At 37.4% G+C, this 21,227-nt stretch overlaps 1 protein-coding gene across 2 annotated transcripts in view; it reads right to left on the minus strand.

The window, feature by feature from the left end:
• The window catches only part of LOC127652169 (type II inositol 3,4-bisphosphate 4-phosphatase-like), a 115,045-nt gene that overhangs the window by 56,590 nt on the left and 37,228 nt on the right, over positions 1 to 21,227 (minus strand). For both annotated transcript variants that reach the window (XM_052138231.1, XM_052138230.1), the window contains exons 4-6: positions 16,368 to 16,437; positions 11,697 to 11,844; positions 5,871 to 6,001 (exon numbers count right to left, since the gene is read on the minus strand). In XM_052138231.1, coding sequence (XP_051994191.1) covers positions 5,871 to 6,001; positions 11,697 to 11,844; positions 16,368 to 16,437 — 349 coding nt within the window. The remainder of the gene's footprint in view (positions 1 to 5,870; positions 6,002 to 11,696; positions 11,845 to 16,367; positions 16,438 to 21,227) is intronic.

A 21,227-nucleotide genomic window follows, 5' to 3' on the forward strand; every position in this document is an offset into this window, starting at 1 on the left:
CCGTGGCAGAGGAATTAACCCCAACACACACACACCAACTGCCTGGCCAGCTGCTGTTAGACATGGGCGAGGGAAACCTCAACAAGTGACATCCCGTCCACTGAAGTACAGTCATTATTTAGGTACTTGGAACTTGATGAACGCAAACCAAACGTTGTGGATGAGCCACTGTCGCAGTATGAATAGAAAACCAGAATCTCTACTGGTGGGCACGACATACTCACTTTTCTATGCCTGAATCTCCAGTCCCAGTCAAGTCCCTAACATTTTTTTTTCAGGCCCACCAAACAGCCAGAGGGCATGATGAGCTCAGCGGTCAGCATTAAACACACACCTAGCCAAAGGTGCAAATGCCTCTGACTGATGCAGAAAGAATTTGTGCATTTTAAATGTGCCCTCTTCTACATCAAACAGGTGCCAATGCAACTCCCTGGGCAACTTGTGCCGTCTGCGGGCTGGTTGGAGGTTTGCAGTGGAGACTCCATGTGGTTTTACTAAGCAAATCAGTGTCGGAGAGGCACCTAAACTGCAGCTTTTCACACTTATCTAAAGCCAAAAATTTAAATTCTGTGTGTAATTCCAAACCTAAATGACTAAAGGAGATCAATGTTCCCTCTGCTCGTAATAACAGTTCTTTGATTTTTAATGGGAATGACAATGAGGCTGTGAGGGATAGGCTTACAGTTTCTTCAAAGTGTTTTTGGATCATTCCACGGACGAAACATTGATAAAATATTCAGTAAACAAAGAACTCCAGACAACATGAGTAGTGGAAAATCAGATGTGATCTAGGAGCTTTATACCATTTGTGCCATTGAAGAGATGGTAAGCCAATTCCTCACAGCCTCATTGTCATTCCCATTAAAAATCAAAGATGGCACTAGCATAAATGAGGTCTATAGTGACCATGATTTTAAATGGGGTTGGGAACTGAGAACCGGTTCTTGTTTAATCTGATTGCTGAACCAATAACTCTCATTAGCTGGTTCTTTTGGATCTACAATGTGAAACATGAAGCGTGAAAAGTGTAGTCCGGTTCCCAAACCAAAGACTCCTTTTGAATCTATACCGAAAAACATACAGTGCGACCGGTGTAACCTGATTCCTGAATGATTGGGAATCAGACTACACTTAGGAGACAGCACTTTTGAATCTTCACCACAAAACATTCAGTGGTGTCCGATTCCCAAATTAATGACTCTCATGAGTTGGGTCTTTTGAATCTACAGTGTGAAACACACACACACACACACACACACACACACACACACACACACACACACACACACACACACACACACACACACACACACACACACAGTAGCCTGATTCCCAAACAAATGACTGTTACGAGCCAGTTCTTTTGAATCAACACTGCAGAACACACAGCGCGACCAGTGTAGTCCAATTTCCAAATGAAGAACTGTTGTTAGCCATTTTCCCCACAAATCTACACCATGAAACATACAATGCGACCAGTGTAGTCCGATTCCCGAATTAATAATAACTCATGAGCCAGTTCTTTTGAATCTACAGAGTAAAGCTTACAGTGGTACAACTGCAGAACTAATGCATTTTGGATTCAATTACATCACATTGCCGTGACGCAAATGCTTGATGCAGCATTTTTGAATCTGAATGCAAACACAAATAAGATTTCAGAACTTCAATGGAGGAGAACTTTTTTTGTGATTAACAACTTAACCCTTGTGTGTCAATAATAAAAAATAAAGTTACTCAGAGGTCCTTAGAGGTCAAAAATGTCCGTGTTAAAAAACTGCCATAATAATATTATATATTCATATTATTTTCCACTTTCACTGACTTTTTTTGAAACCAACATCAGTCCTGATCATAACTACCAAATTAAATGCCAGTTTGTTTACATAATGACTCTGTTGTTTTTTTTTACACACACACACACACACACACACACACACACACACACACACACACACACACACACACACACACACACACACACACACACACACACACACACCATTTATTCAGTTGGCCTGCAGTCTCTATAATACAGAAAATAGGGGAAAAGCATGTATTTGCTCCATAGGCTAAACATGAGAAAAATAGCGCCATCTGGTGGAAAATAATACAAATGTAAATTTTAAAGCCAGGGTTCCTGAATGAAAGCACAATATCATAGAATTCATGATGTTACGCTTTAATGACACTGGTTTCAAATATTGGCAGTTTTAATGGGTTTCAATGGGGACATTTTTGTCCTGAAGGTCCTGAGTATAATAGTGTATTATAGATGTATTATAGGAACTGAGGTTAAAAATACTTTTGGCAAAATGTTTGCCGTTGGCATTAACAGCCAAAATGATCGGGAAAAACAAAAATTAAAAAGACATAAATGTCCCGAAGGTTAAATGTCAGTCGGTTCCCTACACAAATCTAGTGTATGACTTATAAAAGAGTAGCGTGAACATATTTAAAAATGTCTTCTTTTGTGTTGCACAGAAAACAGAAAGTCATAGGGGACTGTAACAACATTAGGGTGAGGAAATGATGACAGAATTTTCATTTTGAGCTGAACTTTCCTATAAAGAACTAATCAGAAAATGTCCTTCTTAATTATTATAATGATATTTATATCCTTTACTCAGCGGAGTCTTTCCTCAGTTTGTCTTGCTTTGCTCTCTGGCGGGGTGGATGAGTTTGTAGTTTCTCTACCGCGGATTGCACAAACCCACTGAAGCACCGACAAACAACTGGATTAGTTCACAGCACCTCTAATTCCACCGGCTGCAAACAATGCTAACAGAAAATGATTAATTAATTAGCTTAACCCCCTGAAGTATGCAGAATCAGCTCTGTCTAATTAAAAATGAATTAAATGAAAGAGAAAACACTGCACAGGTTGTTTTTGTTCAGACCAGAGCCAGACGACCGCAAACGCACCGCAGGTTTAGGAGGGCAGCTGGAGAAAAGACCTGCCCTTTTGAGAGACGATGGCTGAAAACCAAACGCTCTCCTGAGCCACTAGTTACCGACCTTATTATAACTTATAACATTAGATATCAATAATGAATACACTGCAGTGGCTCTGCAGTAGGTGGATTATTCCGTAGCAACATCCCAAAGGACAGGAGCAGAATATACAGCTTGTAACAAGTATGGATGAGCAGGATGAAGTCGTTCAACAAATCAATCAGTGGGTTTGCTTGTTCCAGCATTTGGAGATGAATTAAAGGGTTCAACCAAAAATGTAAATCTTTTAAGGCTGAAATACACTCAAAAGTCTGTGGCACTGGATGGGTTCCTATTCAGGTAAGTCACTATATATCCAGTGTATTGACTTTGACTAACTTGCTCAGCAATATTCATTTCAAACTGTTGCTCCGCCATGACAGTACTTGACTTGAAAGAGAAAACTCACAGAAGTGAACAGTTCACACTAATGTCCGCTATAGCACCCCTTGTGGCAATGTTGAGAATGCAAAGTGCTACTACGCTATAAGTGTCTATGTTTGCATACTTTAGTAAAGTGTAACTCTACTGGTTGACTGCAGTTTGTTACCGCTATAGTAACGGAAGGGGGGTCACCACCACCTCGTGCTACCCCCCCCGCAAGATGCTGCCCTGGGCGACTGCCCATGTTGCCCATGTCTAAATCCGCCACTGAGTGTTGGCAATGTGTTAGACACCTGTCTCTAATAGTGAGCACGGGAGAGCAGCGTAAAAGAGCCACATCGCCAGCAGACGATGGAGAGAGTCTGAAGCTGATGTTTATTGTTATTATAAAGAGTTAATGAGAATCTGAAGTCTATCGAGAGTCTGAACTTTATTGTTAATTTAATGTAAAGCGAGTTAAGGGGCAAGGAGGAGGCGAGAACCGGCATGGCAATATAAATACTGGTTTTAATAATAAACTGAACGAAAACCACACAAACATAAACACACAGAGCTGCTCCATGTCATTCTCTCTCTCTCGGACTGTCGTCACCGGCCCCTTTATCCCTCGCGTCGCCCCTTCAGGCTGTGTTGTTCCGCAAAACACACACTTCTCAATACACACATACAAAACACACTCTGTCATCCATACCTTCACACCCACACAATTGGCCTGCAGTCTCTATAATACAGAAAATAGGAAAAAAGCATGTATTTGCTCCATAGGCTAAAGATGAGAAAAATGGCGCCATCTGGTGGAAAATAATACAAATGTAAATTTTAAAGCCAGGGTTCCTGAATGAAAGCACAATATCATATAATTCATGATGTTACGCTTTAATGACACTGGGATCAAATATTGGCTGTTTTAATGGGGACATTTTTGTCCTGAAGGTCCGGAGTATAATAGTGTATTATAGATGTATTATAGGAAGTCCATGTCATTCTCTCTCTCTTTCGAACCGTTGTCACCGGCCGTATTTATCCCTCATGCGCCCCCATCAGGCTGATTGTTCCAGCCTTGCCCCGCCCTCCTCCGCTCTACAGTGATCTATTCTTTAAAGAAATACACCCAACTCAGGGTCAGAAATGAATAGGGGCTTGGGGCAAAAATGACAAATATGCCTGCAAAATGTAAAATGCGTAATTCATTTGTCAGTTTATTATGTGTAATATCTGATATAGTTCTTAATATTCTTTTGTAGTCCTAGTTACAAAGATACTGTATATTTTATATTACAGTAATTATATATTATGTGATGAAATGAAGTTGAAGTTGATTTAACTTTTAGTCTAAGAGGTAATAAATTCAATTTGATGGAATTTAAATGAGCAAATCTTGCAATGATTATTTTTCGAGTAATAGAAAATTATTTTAAAGTAACCGAGAAAATAATCAAATGAGATGAAGTACCTTTAATTGTAAAGTATTTAATTCATTGGATTATCCCCAAAAAGTTCAATTTCCAGCAAAAACAACTACTGTATGTTGTGCTATATACTGTTCCATCATCTAGAATAATTCTAATTTAATACTATTAAATTAGGCTATTTAATAAGGCACAGAGGAGCTTTAGCCAAATGCACAGTGAAAGTGTGATAGTTGTCACTTCATCAGGGTTAAGCACTGTGTGTGTGTGTGTGTGTGTGTGTGTGTGTGTGTGTGTGTGTGTACACAAGGATTCACAAACAGTGTGTGGGCTGTAATCTGCAATTGTACCATTTGAATACGGCAGAACAAAAGCATAAAATCACTTCACATATCGGACTAATTGAGCTATTCTTGTTTGTCACCTTTCTAGTCGATCCAAACTTAGTTGCCATGGCTACGTTGCCTCGGTACCAAAAATAATAAGATTGCTACTCTGTGTCACACTCTGGTTGGTGTAAAGCACTTATAAAGCAACAAATATGTATTTAGAGTAAACAAGGAAAAGGAAGCAAGCAAGCATGCTTCCAAAAATGTGAATGTGATTTAAGTCAGCGATACAAAACACACTCTACACTTCACGTGTAACCATTCATGTTTAATGCTGCATTGAATGTGACAGCGAACTTGGAGATGTATATAAAAATGTGATGAACTATGAAATCCAGCATGAATGCTTTTTGAAGAAAATAAAAGCTCCTTTACGACTTTCATTCAGCAAATTGCGGAAAGTGTTTGTACTGAAAAAATGTTTTAATTTAAAGGTGCATGCATCAAAATGAGAGAGAAAGATGCAGAATAAAACCTGTGTGTGTGTGTGTGTGTGTGTGTGTGTGTGTGTGTGTGTGTGTGTGTGTGTGTATTCATAGATATTTGTACTGTACATAAAGTGGAAAGACATTGAAACATAAAATAGCAACTTACAGCATCTAAAACATGAACCTCTTGACAGATATTTTACCTACAGTATGAAAACAGATGACGTTGGTGTGCGAGTGTGCTTCATTGCATCAGTATTGTTTACCAGTAAGTTTCTCGAGCTCAGCAAGCGTGTCCTGGTATTCTTTGATGATCTGGTCATAGCGAGAGATGACCTCCTTCCGCAGGTTGTCCCAGTGTGGAGAAAGTTCTCCTAGACCGTTCAACTCCTGTATCCTGTATGAGACAAAACCATGTTCATTCAATCACTACTACTGTTGATGAGACTGCTCAACATATGCAATGCAGAAGACCTAAAGCGGCTCCCTACAACATTAGAGTTTACTGGAGTGGTATCTGGAATTTGTATAATCCTTATTAATAACAGTAATAAATTAATGATGCATTTAATTATTTAAGGTCACACTAAACAAATGCATTAAAATAAGGTGGACTAAAAATGTATTAAAAGGGAAAATAGCATGCGTTTATATTTAATGAGCATTTACATTTTAGTAAAAGAAGCTACGTGTGCATGATACACAATTATTTTTCTTTTAAGATTTACGCATTTAACTTACGGGAGTAATCTTTAACGAAATAAAATAATATTTTACTAATTTAATTTGGTTAAAAATGGCACAGTTCAATTTAAAGGAATTTTGTTATGAAATTGAAATGCGTAAATACAGAAAAATTGGTTAAAATATTTGTATGCACTACTAACATTCATTAACATGAATAATTAATTGATGAACTGATCAATATTAATTACTGTATGTAAAATCAAAAACACTGGAATGCAAAATCATCATAAAGTCTTATAATTAGTATTCATTTTTTTATTTCTTCTTTTCTTGATGCATTTCCAATTGAAACAGGAAGTTCTGGTGCATAGACTGTAAAAAAGATGGACGACGCCCCTTCGCTCTTTTCCATTGGTGAGAACTGAAGCCGCCGGTGTCCCGATATGGCGCTGACATCTTGGGACTTGAGTCTGCGCAGTTGCGATTTCGGGACCAGACCTGCGCAGTAGTGAGCAGGAAGTAAAGCCACGAAATCAAGGCCCCGCCCTCACTCTCGCTGAATCAATCACAAGCACACGCTCCTGCACTTTTGACTTATGACAGTGTGAAATAATTAATTATAGAAATGTAGATATTAAATTTAAAGCTCCAATCTCCTCAGTCCTCCGAAGATCCCGAAAAAAAGTCTGTTGGTGCTTCAGTCACCGGGACGAGCGTTTTGGCTTCACTTTTGAGGGCTTGTGCAGCACAATTGTTTTGGTGGACTTGTCCTTTTTTTTTTTTTTTTCCATAGTTTTAATAGAAAAATTAAAATAATAATTTGAACAAAAAAAAAATATAGTCGGTCTAATTATTCTCAACAAAAATCAAGTCTCATTAAATTGTCACATTTTAGTGCAATATGGGTAATTAATATTTTTGGTCCATTTCCAGGAAGAAAAAGACTTTAATTTAAAATGTGCAAATCTGCGTATAAATGTATTCTGTTAACTCTGAGTACACCTGCAGATATCAAAGCTAAATAATATGGACTGAAAAGCCAGAAAACTTTCATGGGGTCTTTAAGAAACAACAACAACAACAAAACGGTAATGTCTGCACTATTTAGACGTGTACTCGAGTCATGGAACAATTTAACAGCCAAAAGTTCTTCAAAAACAATCAAGAACTCACATTAAGCAAGTTAAACACATTTAAGCTAAAAGACTGCTTTGCCTGATTCTTGATGGCTTTGTGGAGTAATTGTTGGGCCAGCCTTTCATGTTGTTGTGTGATGTCTGCAGCTATTTGTTGCACCACACGGTAGATTTACATATGTTACACTGTAGGGACTTATCTCTTTCAAACCAGACAGAGAGGCCTCTAACAGGTCTCATTAATAAAAGGCTCAAGAATATTTAATAGTTGAGAGGATTTCCACAGAGAACAATGATTCATTTTCATGTAAATTCTCTCTCAAAGTCTCTGTGAAACGAATCATTTCAGCAATGTGATTAGCATCTTCAAACACGGCAAAGGTGACACAAGCCTCGGGAAAACATGCCTTAAGAAACAAAGCGATTTATAATTTAGGGCGGGTCTTAACTTCTAACAGGTTTAAAGGAATATTTCACCCTAATAATCATTTTGTTTATTATTTATCCAACCTAATGTCGTTATTACTGTGAAGCTTCTTCAAAAGGCCTATTGTAATATCTCTGATCATGTGATATATTTGAACATTAATATTTGTAATGTAGCTTCATCAGAATTTGCATTTGGGTGTGATAATAAAAGAGATCCGTAGCCGCAGAGGAACTTCGATTTAACATTTGATTGAAGTTTAGGGTGAATAAAGAGATGGTGATAAAGAGACGGAAAGAACAGGTTGCACAAAAAGAGTAATTGTATTGGAGTGAAGAGAAAACCAACAGGCTCGTTATACGTCTATACGGCGAGCCGCAGAGGAAGTTTTCACACTGTGACCTTCATTTCACTGCGTATTAAAGGCACTATTATAAATCACTGGGGTCTTTGTGTCTACTGTCAATTCAACACATTTGAAGGGAATAGTAATTAAAGGCAGCTGCCTTCAATGCCAGGACACTCTTGGTAACGGGTCTCTGATTAATTGGAGGTTAAGAACGTCATTTTTGAGGGCGTCAAACTATCGCTTTTAATTTGACTTACAGTAATTCTTCCACTGTAATATTGCATCAGTGATTGGTGCGGTTAATGGTTTGTGCGAGAAAGGTAACGTCAATACTATTATCATGAAATTCTGTCAAGAAAATGTCATGCTCCTATTCTACTGCAAAATCAAAAGAAATAAAGAAATAACATTTTGCTTATAGAAAATTAAGCTGATTTTTAGGACCATTAAGATTATTATTTTTTTACACTGTGACACTTTCATGACAGTTATGCATATTTCACCCCAAATTTCATTACCACAACATGAAAAAAATGATATAGTATTTATATATCATAGTAGTAGTCGCTTGTTAAGTTTTTGCTGATTTTAAATAGGGGTTCAAGCACCAAAGGGCAAATCGCAGAGACCCAAATCTTATCAGGATGAATCAATGCTGAAAATACTACAATTTGCGATATAAACTGTTCCAACTTAATTGAAACTTTGTGATGATTTTAACCAATATTTGTGTGTGCTGAGCATTTCTATGCTTTAAGTATTGCGTCATTAGCTTAGCAACATGCTAAGTTGCTAGCATCAAGAAACAAAGAAAAATGTCAATTATAAATATACTTCCAATTCATTTAATACTGAAAATGTATGATAATTCTTTTTTAATTATAATTGAAAATTAAAAAAATTTCCTCAATATTTGTGTGTGCTGTGTATTTCTATGTTTTAAGTATTGCATCATTAGCTTAGCAACATGCTAATGTCAAGAAACAAAAACAAATGTAAATTATAAATATACTTATAATTCATTTAATACTGAAAAATTTTGCTAAAAATGGTTCAGTCTAATTAAAAACCTACTATTTTCTCCAATATTTGTGTGTATTGTGTATTTCTGTTTTAAGTATTGCGTCATTAGCTTAGCAACATGCTAACATCAAGAAACAAAGAAAACGTTCAATTATAAATATACTTATAATTCATTTAATACTGAAAATGTATGATAATTATTTTTTAAATATAATTGAAAATGAACAAATTTCCTCAATATTTGTGTGCTGTGTATTTCTATGTATTAAGTATTGTGTCATTAGCTTAGCAACATGCTAATGTCAAGAAACAAACATGTTAATGTCAAGAAAGGAAGACATTTTTTTAATTATAAATATACTTATAATTCATTAAATACTGAACAATTATGATAAAAATTGTTCAATATAAATGAAAATGTACAATTTTCACAAATATTTGTTTGTGCTGTGTATTTCTATGCTTCAAATATTGCGTCATTAGCTTAGCAACATGCTAACATCAAGAAACAATGAAAATGTTTAATTATAAATACACTTATAATTCATTAAATACTGAAACTTTGTGATAAAACCTGTTCCATCTAATTAAAAATGTAAGATTTTGCCCAATATTTGTGTGTGCTGTGTATTTCTATATTTAATGGAGTACTGTATCATTAGCTTAGCAACATGCTTATGTTTAACTCGATTTAAATCATTTGTGAGTCCTGTCTCTCAAATGATAAATTACACTGAAGTTCAATACTTTTGGTTGCTGGTTTGTTCAAACTTCTTATCCTAAATATGAGTCTTAGAAGACATTATAATGCCTTGGAAAACACCACTAATTACAGAAGACTACACTGTATGTGCATGTGGAAAAACAAGGCGACTGACACTTATTCACACGAACAAGTTCAGAACACCTTGAAATATGAAGCTATTTAAAATGAGCTGTTGTTTTGCTCTGAACTCAGTGCATTAGTGGTTGATCTGGACTCAACAAGAGCAGCTAAAAAGAGGTTTAAAGGTAAATGTGGTGTCCAGGCCGATAATTGGATGTCTAGGGATAGAACTGGCAGCTAAAGTTACCTGTCTGTACCAGGGAGGGCAGGTGTTGTGGCCAAACAGCCGTGCTGAATAACGATTTGATGATACACATGATGATAATTGCCAAGCTGGGTCTGTGCTACGGGAGATACAGTCTGGGAATGTGTGTGTGTGTGTGTGTGTGTATGTGTGTGCGTCTAGGTGAGTTAATGATCTGAGATTCTTGAATGGCCAAACACACTTTCAGGTCTGACCTAGAATTATTTATTTGATCTAAAAATACAGGGCTCCTGGCAAAAATGCCACAGAAAGAGACAAAAATACCATCTAAAAACATGCATGGCACGCCTGCAAGAGACACTGATAAGAGGTGGCGCATTGTTTAAATATGCACTAGACGGACATCTTTGTTCAGAGCAGAGGATTTGCAAGCCCTTTCGACAATTAATCAAGTATCTATAATTCAATTATCACTAGTTACATTCTAAAATTCAACAGAATTACTACTGGTGAAAATGCTTTTTTTACTTAATTATTTGCACTAGTAAAAATGTAATTCTTGATATAAACAATTATGTCATTACTCACCGAAATACCCATTCTTGAAGAATATTGCAGTTCTAACACCGTTGGCTGTACAATAGCAATACATTCTAATGGTCTTTATACTTCGAACATTCAGTGTCCATTTTTGTTTCACTGATGTTTCGGAACAATCCCGAAAAGCTACTTTGTGAGTACAGCTTCATTTAACCGCATTGTAAAGGAGCTAAACGGCAACACAGTGTGTTCTTCAAAAAACATCTATGCACTTTGTTGTGGATTATTGACTGCTGTGCTTCAGAAACCTTCCGACAGGTGGTTTCTTGTGATGCATTGCCCTGTTGTTCTATTCGCCGTGTGATTTGCTCAGGTAACAACTTTCCGACAATGAGATGGAGGGAACAGAAAAAGGGAGGGTGAAAAGAAAAGCCAGGGAGGAGAGAGAGAGGGTTGAGTTTCTGAGTGTGCGGACCGGCGCTCCTCTTTGAAGTGTTAAACATCCTTGAATAATTTAGCGCTGACTAAGTATAGCTCTAAAACAGACATTTCCATCTTTAAAATAAACCCTTGCTGGAGAAGCCGTGTGCTTTTACTGGCTTTTGTGCGATAATTTCTCCAAACAATTGCAGCGAACCCTTTCCTATAGCAGTGGGAATCGGTTCAATTTAGTCACGCTGCTCACCATCTTGTTTGCAAAGACTGTAGACTTGAATATGACATAGACTAAAGCAACGGGCCAAAAGAGGTCACGTGTTACAGTGTTTTGGCTAAGTGGTTGATGACCAGGTAAAACCACTGTATCAACCATGTTACATCATTTACTACGGTCTCCGCTGGTCTTGGTCTTTCCCAGACGTCATCTCTGAGGATCTCTCGTCATGCTGAGGAGGTCTCACCTGCAGGTGTCCTCTTCAATGTAGAGGGCGATGAGCTGTTTTGGGATGCAGAAGGACAGCGTGCACTCCGCCATCTGCTCACGAACCAACATCCATTTACTGTCTACTGTTTGAAACCTGTACATCTTACAGATGGCATTCTTAAACACTGGGAGAGAGACAGAAAGAGTAAAAGAGATTAATAAAGCGTTCACACTGACAGCGATCTGCAGTGACAAAGTTAATTATATATATATATCAAATTTTTATCCTAAATCATATTTTTCAAGTGTATCTGCTACTCTCGCTGCAGTATTAAACCTTTTATGAACCTGCTCACAAAGTCCTCTGAAATGAGAAGTGAGGAAGCATTTCTAGAGAACAGCGAATGAAACTGCAAAAACGTCTAAAGTTCTTATCAGAACGGAGGCAACAGCTGTTAGTTATTTCCTTTACAGCATGGAGACTCGATTTTCTTCAACAGCAAGTCCAAATAACAGACAGCCGTCCTGAGAGCAAATTTGCAAGTGTCACCCATCCAAGCACTTATTCTTCAAACAAGCCAAAGCTATTCCTTATGTTACATTCCCTTTGAATGACCCTTTTCATCTTTGATCTTTGTGGTTGCAGTATACTGTGTGTTTCTTAAAAGATGCTTTAGACTAATCTTCTGTAACTTTAGAAACAGCCTAAACAAGGGGCTTTGAAAATAACATTGCAATAGTTGCAAAGACCATCTTGCAGAAAAACTGTTCTTAATAATGGCGGATGAAAACAAAGTGTGGACTTAGAATTGTTGCAATCCAGAAGTGATGACATTTCGATCATATCATGGTAGAAAGAGAAGTAAATATGCTCATTCGGTTTTCGTAATTTTTACGCAAATGATAATGTTAAATACATTCATATAGCTCAACGATTCAACCCTTTTAAAAAAGCTAATGTTTGGGAATGATCGAACAATCTAATATACATGTATAATACATATATGGCTTAAATCTTATATACACATACATATATGAATATGTACAGTTGAAGACAGAAGTTTACATACACATTAGCCAAATACATTTAATCTCCTAATTCCTGACATTTAATTGTATAAAACATTCCCAGTCTTAGGTCAGTTTGGATCTCTACTTTATTTTAAGAATGTGAAATAGCAGAATAATAGTAGAGAATTCTTTATTTCAGCTTTTATTTCTTTCATCACATTCCCAGTGGGTCAGAAGTTTACATACACTTTGTTAGTATTTGGCAGCATTGCCTTTAAATTGTGTAACTTGGGTCAAACATTTTGGGTATCCGTCCACAAACTTCTCACAATAAGTTGGCCCATTCCTCCAGACAGAACTGGTGTAACAGAGTCAGGTTTGTGGGCCGCCTCGCTCGCACATACTTTTTCACGTCTGCAGATTGAGTTCAGGGCTTTGTGATGCCCGCTGCAATACATGTTTGGAGGTATACTTGGGGTCATTGTCCATTTCGAAGACCCATTTTTGACCGAGCTTTAACTTCCTGGCTGATGTCTTGAGATGTTGCTTCAATATATCCTCATAATTTTCCTTCCTCATGATGTCATCTATTTAGTGAAGTGCACCAGTCCCTCCTGCAGCAAAGCACCCCCACAACATGATGCTGCCACCCCCATGCTTCACTGTTGGGATGGTGATCTTCGGCTTGCAAGTGGGAATCGGTTCAATTTAGTCACGATGCTCACCATCTTGTTTGCAAAGACTGTAGACTTTAATATGACATAGACTAAAGCAACGGGCCAAAAGAGGTCACGTGTTACAGTGTTTTGGCTAAGTGGTTGATGACCAGGTAAAACCACTGTATCAACCATGTTACATCATTTACTACTGTCTCCGCTGGTCTTGGTCTTTCCCAGTCGTCATCTCTGAGGATCTCTCTCGTCATGCTGAGGAGGTCTCACCTGCAGGTGTCCTCTTCGATGTAGAGGGCGATGAGCTGTTTTGGGATGCTGAAGGACCAGTCCCTCCTGCAGTAAAGCACCCCTACAACATGATGCTGCCACCCCCATGCTTCACGGCTGGTATGGTGTTCTTCGGCTTGCAAGCCTCGCCCTTTTTCCTCCAAACATAACGATGGTCATTATGGCCGAATAGTAGACCAGAGGACATTTCGCCAAAAAGTTAAGATCTTTGTCCCCATGTGCACATACAAACTGTAGTCTGGCTTTTTAATGGTGGTTTTGGAGCAGTGGCTTCTTCCTTACTGAGCAGCCTTTCATGTTATGTCGATATAGGACTCGTTTTACTGTGGATATAGATACTCGTCCACCTGTTTCCTCCAGCATCTTCACAAGGTCCTTTGCTGTTCTGGGATTGATTTGCACTTTTCACACCAAACTACGTTCATCTATATGATGGCTGTGTGGTCCCACAGTGTTTATACTTGCGTACTATTGTTTGTACAGATGAACGTGGCACCTTCAGGCATTTGGAAATTGCTACCAAGGATGAACCAGCCTTGTGGAGGTCCACAATTATTTTTCTGAGGTCTTGGCAGATTTCGTTTGATTGTTCCATGATGTCAAGCAAAGAGGCACTGAGTTTGAAGGTAGGCCTTACAATGCATCCACAGGTACACCTCCAATTGACTCCAATTAGCCAATTAGCTAATTGTCTAAAGGCTTGACATAATTTTCTGGAATTTTCCAAGCTGCTTAAAGGCACAGATAACTTAGTGTATGTAAATGTCTGACCCACTGGAATTGTGATATAGTCAATTAAAAGGGAAACAATCGGTCTGTAAACAATTGTTGGAAAATTGTTATTTGAGTCATGCACAAAGTAGATGTCCTAAAAGACTTGCCAAATCTATAGTTTGTTAATATGAAATCTGTGGAGTGGTTAAAAAATTAGATTTAATGACTTCAACCTAAGTGTATGTAAACGTCTGACTTCAATTTCATACATACATACATACTATATATATATATGGTGTACATTCACATGAGATGAAGACTGTACTCTTAATAGTTTTCTATAGTTTTATTCTACATGGTGCGTGTCACCCCTTCAGTGTGTTTCGCCATGTTGAAATCACATGACCCGCGGTGTTTCTAAAATCCTTGTCGAAGAACAGAACACAATGAACATACATATCGTGCTTTAGCAGCAGAGAGAGATCCATTAGCTGAACTGCAGAAGAAGCAAAACAAAAAGGTCTGAAGCAACTTGCTTCAAGCAAGAAGACAGAAAAAAACGGTCATTCGTTTAGTGCAAATTATCTTGGTACAGCGATTGTTGTGAATTTTGTGTAAACCGTGACATTGGTTGCTTGGAATTACAACGAGTTCTTCAAACACAGTATTCATGGACATGCTGAAAAACAATTCTAATGTTTCTTTTACCATGACTTTCTGTATCGTTAGATAATTGAGGTTAATTTTACGCAAAGCAGTTCTCTAATAAAGGTAATAACTCTTTAGAAATGACGTGAAACATAGACAGTCTCCAAAAGATTATCGATATGAGGGACAATAATTATCTGCCGTTTGTTTTTAGGCAAAGCAACTATATTATATTATTATTATATTTATCATGAATCATCAGGTTTTGCACAAACTTTTGGAGTCCACGTCATCTAGAAAGCATCCTGTCATTAAAGCAAAATGGGGACATAACAAATACAACAAAGACAATTATGAAATTCATGTACATTTTTAAATTCAAAATTTTACTTAAGCTGTTAATATTATGCTCATAATTTGTTAGGAAAATATAGTATTTGATTTCCATTTGCTGTTTTATTTTGATTGGAACAAAATTTACAACAAAAAAACCTTTGAGTAAAACTGAGGACACAGAGAAAAAGAAACAGATGGACCAGTGAACTCCAGAGGAGGGTTACTGCACGCAAACTCCCTCATCCGGAGTCGAGGATTAACCTCTGTCTCCACCCTCCCGTCTGATCTCTAATCTAACGGCCAATCAGATTGCAACATCTCTACCAGCTCAAGTTCTTAGGGAAATGACTTTGCATTGCATTCGTGTTGAAGAACAACGGATGTCCAGGGGTGGGGACACATTTCATTAGTCTTAGTAACAAAGACAGGACAAACATATTTTGACACAATTATGGTGAGACTGAAAATTATTTGTTTTGATATTTTATTATCAAACACAATGAGATTCAGACATTTTTAAAGGGGTAGTTCACCTAAAAATGATCATTTACTCACCCTCATGTCATCCCATATGTTCTGTAGGTCCATACAATGCAAGTGAATGGTGGCAAAAACTTTGAAATTTTCAAAAAGCACATAAAGGCAGTATAAAAAAAATATCTGTAAAACTTCAGCGCTTTAATCCACGTCTACTGAATCGTTTTTGGGTGAGAACAGATCAAAACTTATTTATCACTATAAATATTGTGTGTTTTATGGAGCTTCAAAGTTTTGGTTTATGGCCCTACAGAGCTGAAATATTCTTTACAGTATTTGTGTTCAGCAGAAGAAAGTAAGTCGAACACATATGGGATGGCACGAGGGCGAGTAAATGATGAGAGAATTACCGTTTTTGGGTGAACTACCCCTTTAAGTGTGACATTAAGTGTCAAGTGCCCAAATTGAGCATGAATCAGAGCATAAATGAAAAGTATTACAAAGCACAGCAATACGTTTAAATGAACCACAAAATAGCCACAAATATTTCATAAACTCACCAGCATTCATCATTGGCCTGTTATCTGTGTCATTAATGGTCCCATGTGATGACTCGTACACCAGTGTGCACTGTGGTTTAAAAGCAAAAACAGGAATGCATATTAATATTGATAGAAATTATATATTTGCACAAAATATACTGTATATGCACACAATATTTATCAGACGATTATTGACCAAATTAAAAGCATCTGCATATCGGTCATAAGCATGATGATACAAATATGAAGATTTACACATTTATTTACATAAATGCATTGCATTGTGTAAAGTTTACAATAATTTCATCCGCATGTAATTGTGACGAGGAGGAGGGCGGGGCCGGGCCGTGACTATGCACGCCTGGTCCCCAATCGAGCTAATCAGCCGAGGAGAGGGATAAGCGCAGCGGGATGTGGCAGTTCGAGAGAGAGAGCCACACGCAGCTGCCATGTGTGTATTTGCGTTTGTGTCTTTTTTGTTTAAATTAAATATTACTTTGACTTTTCAGCCAGTTCCCGCCTCCGCCTTTCCCATTTTTAACCTTGTATAGTAATATAAAGAAAACCTACCCACATAAATGAAATCTGGAAATAAAGCATGTTGAATATGCTATGCTTTTGTAAAGTTCTCATGTTATTTTTTAGCCTATCTTCTGTATTTTTCTTATATCTTTCATTGTGGCTCTCTTAACATCATGTGTCCTACAGAGCCAATATATTTTCAATGGAAATTATTAATTGTTAGAACAATAAATTGCTTTTGTACCTCTTCGTACACTTTCTTTAAGCATAATTTCTAAGCAAAAAAACTACTAAAAATAAATAAGGTGTGTAAGTGGCAAAATATTGGTACCTGCCTATAGTAAATCATCACGCATATCAAATGTCTCAAGAGACCACTTGAGATCAGATTTTGGCGAGGGGGTTTTCTCAGATGTCATGACTACATACATCACGAACTATGTTTTACTGTATTACTGCATGCTCATTAAGTGCAAGTCCACAAAAGGCTCTATTTCATAAGCACGCAAAGCTCAGTGCTACGCACGCGCAAAGGCCGTGCGCTACATCGTATCCAATTTTCCCGAGAACGCAAATTCTAAGTGCAATATTTCGTGCCAGCACAAACACAAGTGGGTGAGGATGGGAGTGTTTGCGCTATCTGTGGGTGCATGTACGAAAACTGTGGGTGTACTGTATGTTAATGAAGTGGAGTAAAGAGCAATTCATTATTTTCCAGAGAAATTCCCGATTTAGAAGCAGGTTTGTTTTCAGAGCAGTAAATTAAATTACTGCACTTGCAGTTTGGAGATTCCACAAGCGGGTGCTAAAGAAGTTCATGTCCAAACTCTGAAAATATACTGGAACATGTATTGCCGTATTATGAAACAAAAGAGGTTTATTTGTAAATTATTATTAGTATTATGTTTAAATTTACAATTGTATTTATGATCTAATTTATGTTGGTATTTTTCCACCTGTTGTCGTAGAGTGATTTTTAAATCACTGTACTGAAGAAGAGGGTAAAATGTTTGGATTTTTTATTTTATTTTGACCGTTTCATTATTTTAATTCTATTTTTGTTTTGTTTGAAGTGTAATTGAATTAAAAATATTTTTGTTTAAATTCTTTCCTGTTTCATTAAATAAAAATCGACCAGCAGAAGTAAAGTGCGTGCCGATACGATCACTGTTAATACTAGCCATGATTTGTGTGTCAGTAGATGAAAATTATTAGTAAAACTTACAGACTATAATTTAACAGAGCGTACATCTAAATCCTGAAACGCATTTTCCATGCTGGATTATATATCGCTGGAACTTGGGGGTGGGAATGGATATATAATAGGACCCAGATGCTGCAATAACCGGAGAAGAATCTCAGAATTAAATTGCACTTGACCCAGTCCATTTGGCTCTTAGTGCGTGCGATTTTGCCAAACCCACTGGCGTCTAGACTTAGCATTAAATCGAAAGCGTTTAACATGAAACTTTTTTAGTACGACTGAAATCAAACTTTTCAAGTGCACGCAAACGTTCTGTGTTTCACCGCAAGATGATGCGGAGTAAGTTTAAGATGTTCTGTAAAGGGAACCTGTATATGTATGGACTTTTTTGATGGGACGGTTATTTTCTTACACTAAGCTGCACGTAAACTACAAAGTTGTTTTAACATAATGCTTGATTGACAATTGAGTCCTTCACTGTTGTCCGGGAAATAATATAGTTTATTAAAATAAATATACAAGTAATATTTGGCTAAAGTTTGGTCTGTTGCAGTTTGATATATTTTGTCATTTTGCACATTTTGGTCAACTAAAATATTGACATTTTTGAAAAAAGGCAAAAATGATGACTGGAATAAAACTGTTTTGTGACACGAATGATCACCAAATGTTTTGGACCCTGTTTACACCTGCGCTGTCCACTTGTAATCGGATCACCCAAGACGGATGTTAATACCGTGTGTAAACGGGCCTATGGGACATGAAATCAAGGGGTTGACGACAGCACCAAGTGTCTCTCTCTCTCTCTCGTTCAGTCTCGTGAGGCAAACAGATGTTGACAAGCTGTCTCCTGCACCAGTGCTTTGATTATAGCGGACTTCCATGAGTATTCCAGAGGGTCAATGTAAGCCAGACCTGCACGCTGATCCTCCATCAACTTGAGCGAGCCGCCCCACAGAGCTAACGCCCTAATCACTTTAAATTCACACCCTGCAGAAGTGTTTAGCACTATGATAGATGACTCTTCACGTCTCATTACATCTCATGACCTTGGATGGGTCTGGAAAAGTTTCAAGCCAGTTCTTGGCAACAGCTTTAACATTTTTTTAAAGATGTAAATGTTTCTGAAATGTGAAGGAGTGATCAGCATTTTTGATCTGCTGAATGGTCCGCATCCAAAATAATTCACTATTACCTTCATAGATGAGTGTTGTCTGAATTTTTTATATACCCAAAATGCACTCTGATTTAATGTTCAACTGATATACACTCACAGATGCAATATTACCACAATGAAAACTAGTAAATAAAACCAATTTTGGCCAAAGAATTTCCATGACTTTTCCAGGAAATTAGTGATAACTGGACACAGGTTAAAAAAATGATTTTTTAAAAATTCAGAACAGACCCAAAAGAACGATTCACCGACAAATTGGACAAATTGGACACAATTCTGGTTTGCGAGAAAGTTTTTCTCTACAAAAGATATGTAGCTCATTAAATATTTAAAAAATATACATATAAAAAGCTAGAAAATACATATTTGCTTAAGAATTGTCCATGTTTTTCCAGGACTTTTGAGATTTATGAAATTTCCATGATTTTTCCAGGCTTGAAAATCACCATGTTAAATTCCCTGGTATTTCTAGATACAAATGTGGGAACAAATAAAATAAAATAAAATGTTTACAAGTCTTTCTTTCCTGCTGGTTGATTTTAAGAAAATAAAAAATATTGAGAAACAAAGTTGGTAATTAATTACTGATAAATATAGTGATACATATCGGTACGTAATACGGATGATTTATTAATTAAATAATTTATATTTATTTTTATGTGAATTATAAATTTTTCATTAATTATTATCATCATCATCATTATTATTTTTATTTCATCATTATATTATCGTCACCATTTTTCACCAAAGAAGGGAAGATAAAGTGCAAATATGTGATGAAACTGTTGCAGCATTCACTCATTTCCCCGATACGAAGATCTACTCTATCTGGAAAGATCTTTTAGACATGTTAAAAAGATCAGATTTACAAACAATCTAAATCATAAATGTCTCAAAGTCATCTGCTGAGTGTCTTCTTGACATCAACATAGGTATTTTAGAAGTATTACAGAAAAAAAACAAAAACAACATAAAAAAAATGTCTTCCAGATGCAACCACACACATCAAATAGACATCTGGGTGATGTTTGTGTGCTATCAGGGTATAGTGAACTATTGGCACTTTTCCACAGCACGCTACGGTTCGACTCACCTCAACTCTACTAGCTTAACTTTTCTGAGCTTGCATTTCCACTGCAGTTTAGTGCCCCTCAACGTGGGCGGGATTATAGGCTGATCGTCATAGTTGCGCCACCTCTACTGCCATGACATCATCTTAAACACTACACAAACTGACCAAAACAATAACACGACTGCTAGCTGTTAGCTGCTAGCTCATTGTGCTGCATAAAGCAGTTGTTGCATGGTGATATTTCACAAGTGCAACAGTTAACTTGGCCTGATTGTTTTAGAAGCTTCCAGTAGCTGCTCAACTAAATAAAATGAAGCGTTCAATCAGAGTATAGAGTTAACTTAACAAAACGTACCATCCTCCATCGTGGAGTCCAGGGCACTCTCCCTCCCATTGCTCGCCGGTTTAGATAGCGTCCATTTGGTCGAACCACTTCCACTTTTCCTTGATGGTTCTGTAGCCACTTACGTTTTTTAAACTTTTCCCTACACTGTTGGTAGGTCCGGTGGCAGCCGTGTGCGGCCAACAGCTGAGACTCTTCCTGCGAGACTTTATTGTTTCGCTCATCGCTAACGAGTGGACCGTCTGCACCTCGTTTATTGACCAAGGTGTGGTTTTGCACACAGCCATTTCTTTTTTCCCAATTCGAAAGTCACGTGAACAAATGATACTGCTATCGCTGTTGCTAATTTTAAAACTAGCGGGTTGATATCGCGAGTCAGAAATCCAGTGACTCTGGTAGTGACGATTCTCCCTGACCAATCAGTGATCTGCAGGATTTTGACGTCACATTTAGTGTCGGCTCGGCTCGCTTGGAACCTCGACCAAGGTGGTACTAAAAAGTATCAGGTACCAGGAACTATCCACAGTGGAAAACCCCCAAAAAGCAAGCAGAGTCGAGTT

The sequence above is a fragment of the Xyrauchen texanus genome, chromosome 11 (assembly GCF_025860055.1).
Source record: "Xyrauchen texanus isolate HMW12.3.18 chromosome 11, RBS_HiC_50CHRs, whole genome shotgun sequence".
Lineage (NCBI taxonomy): Eukaryota > Metazoa > Chordata > Actinopteri > Cypriniformes > Catostomidae > Xyrauchen > Xyrauchen texanus.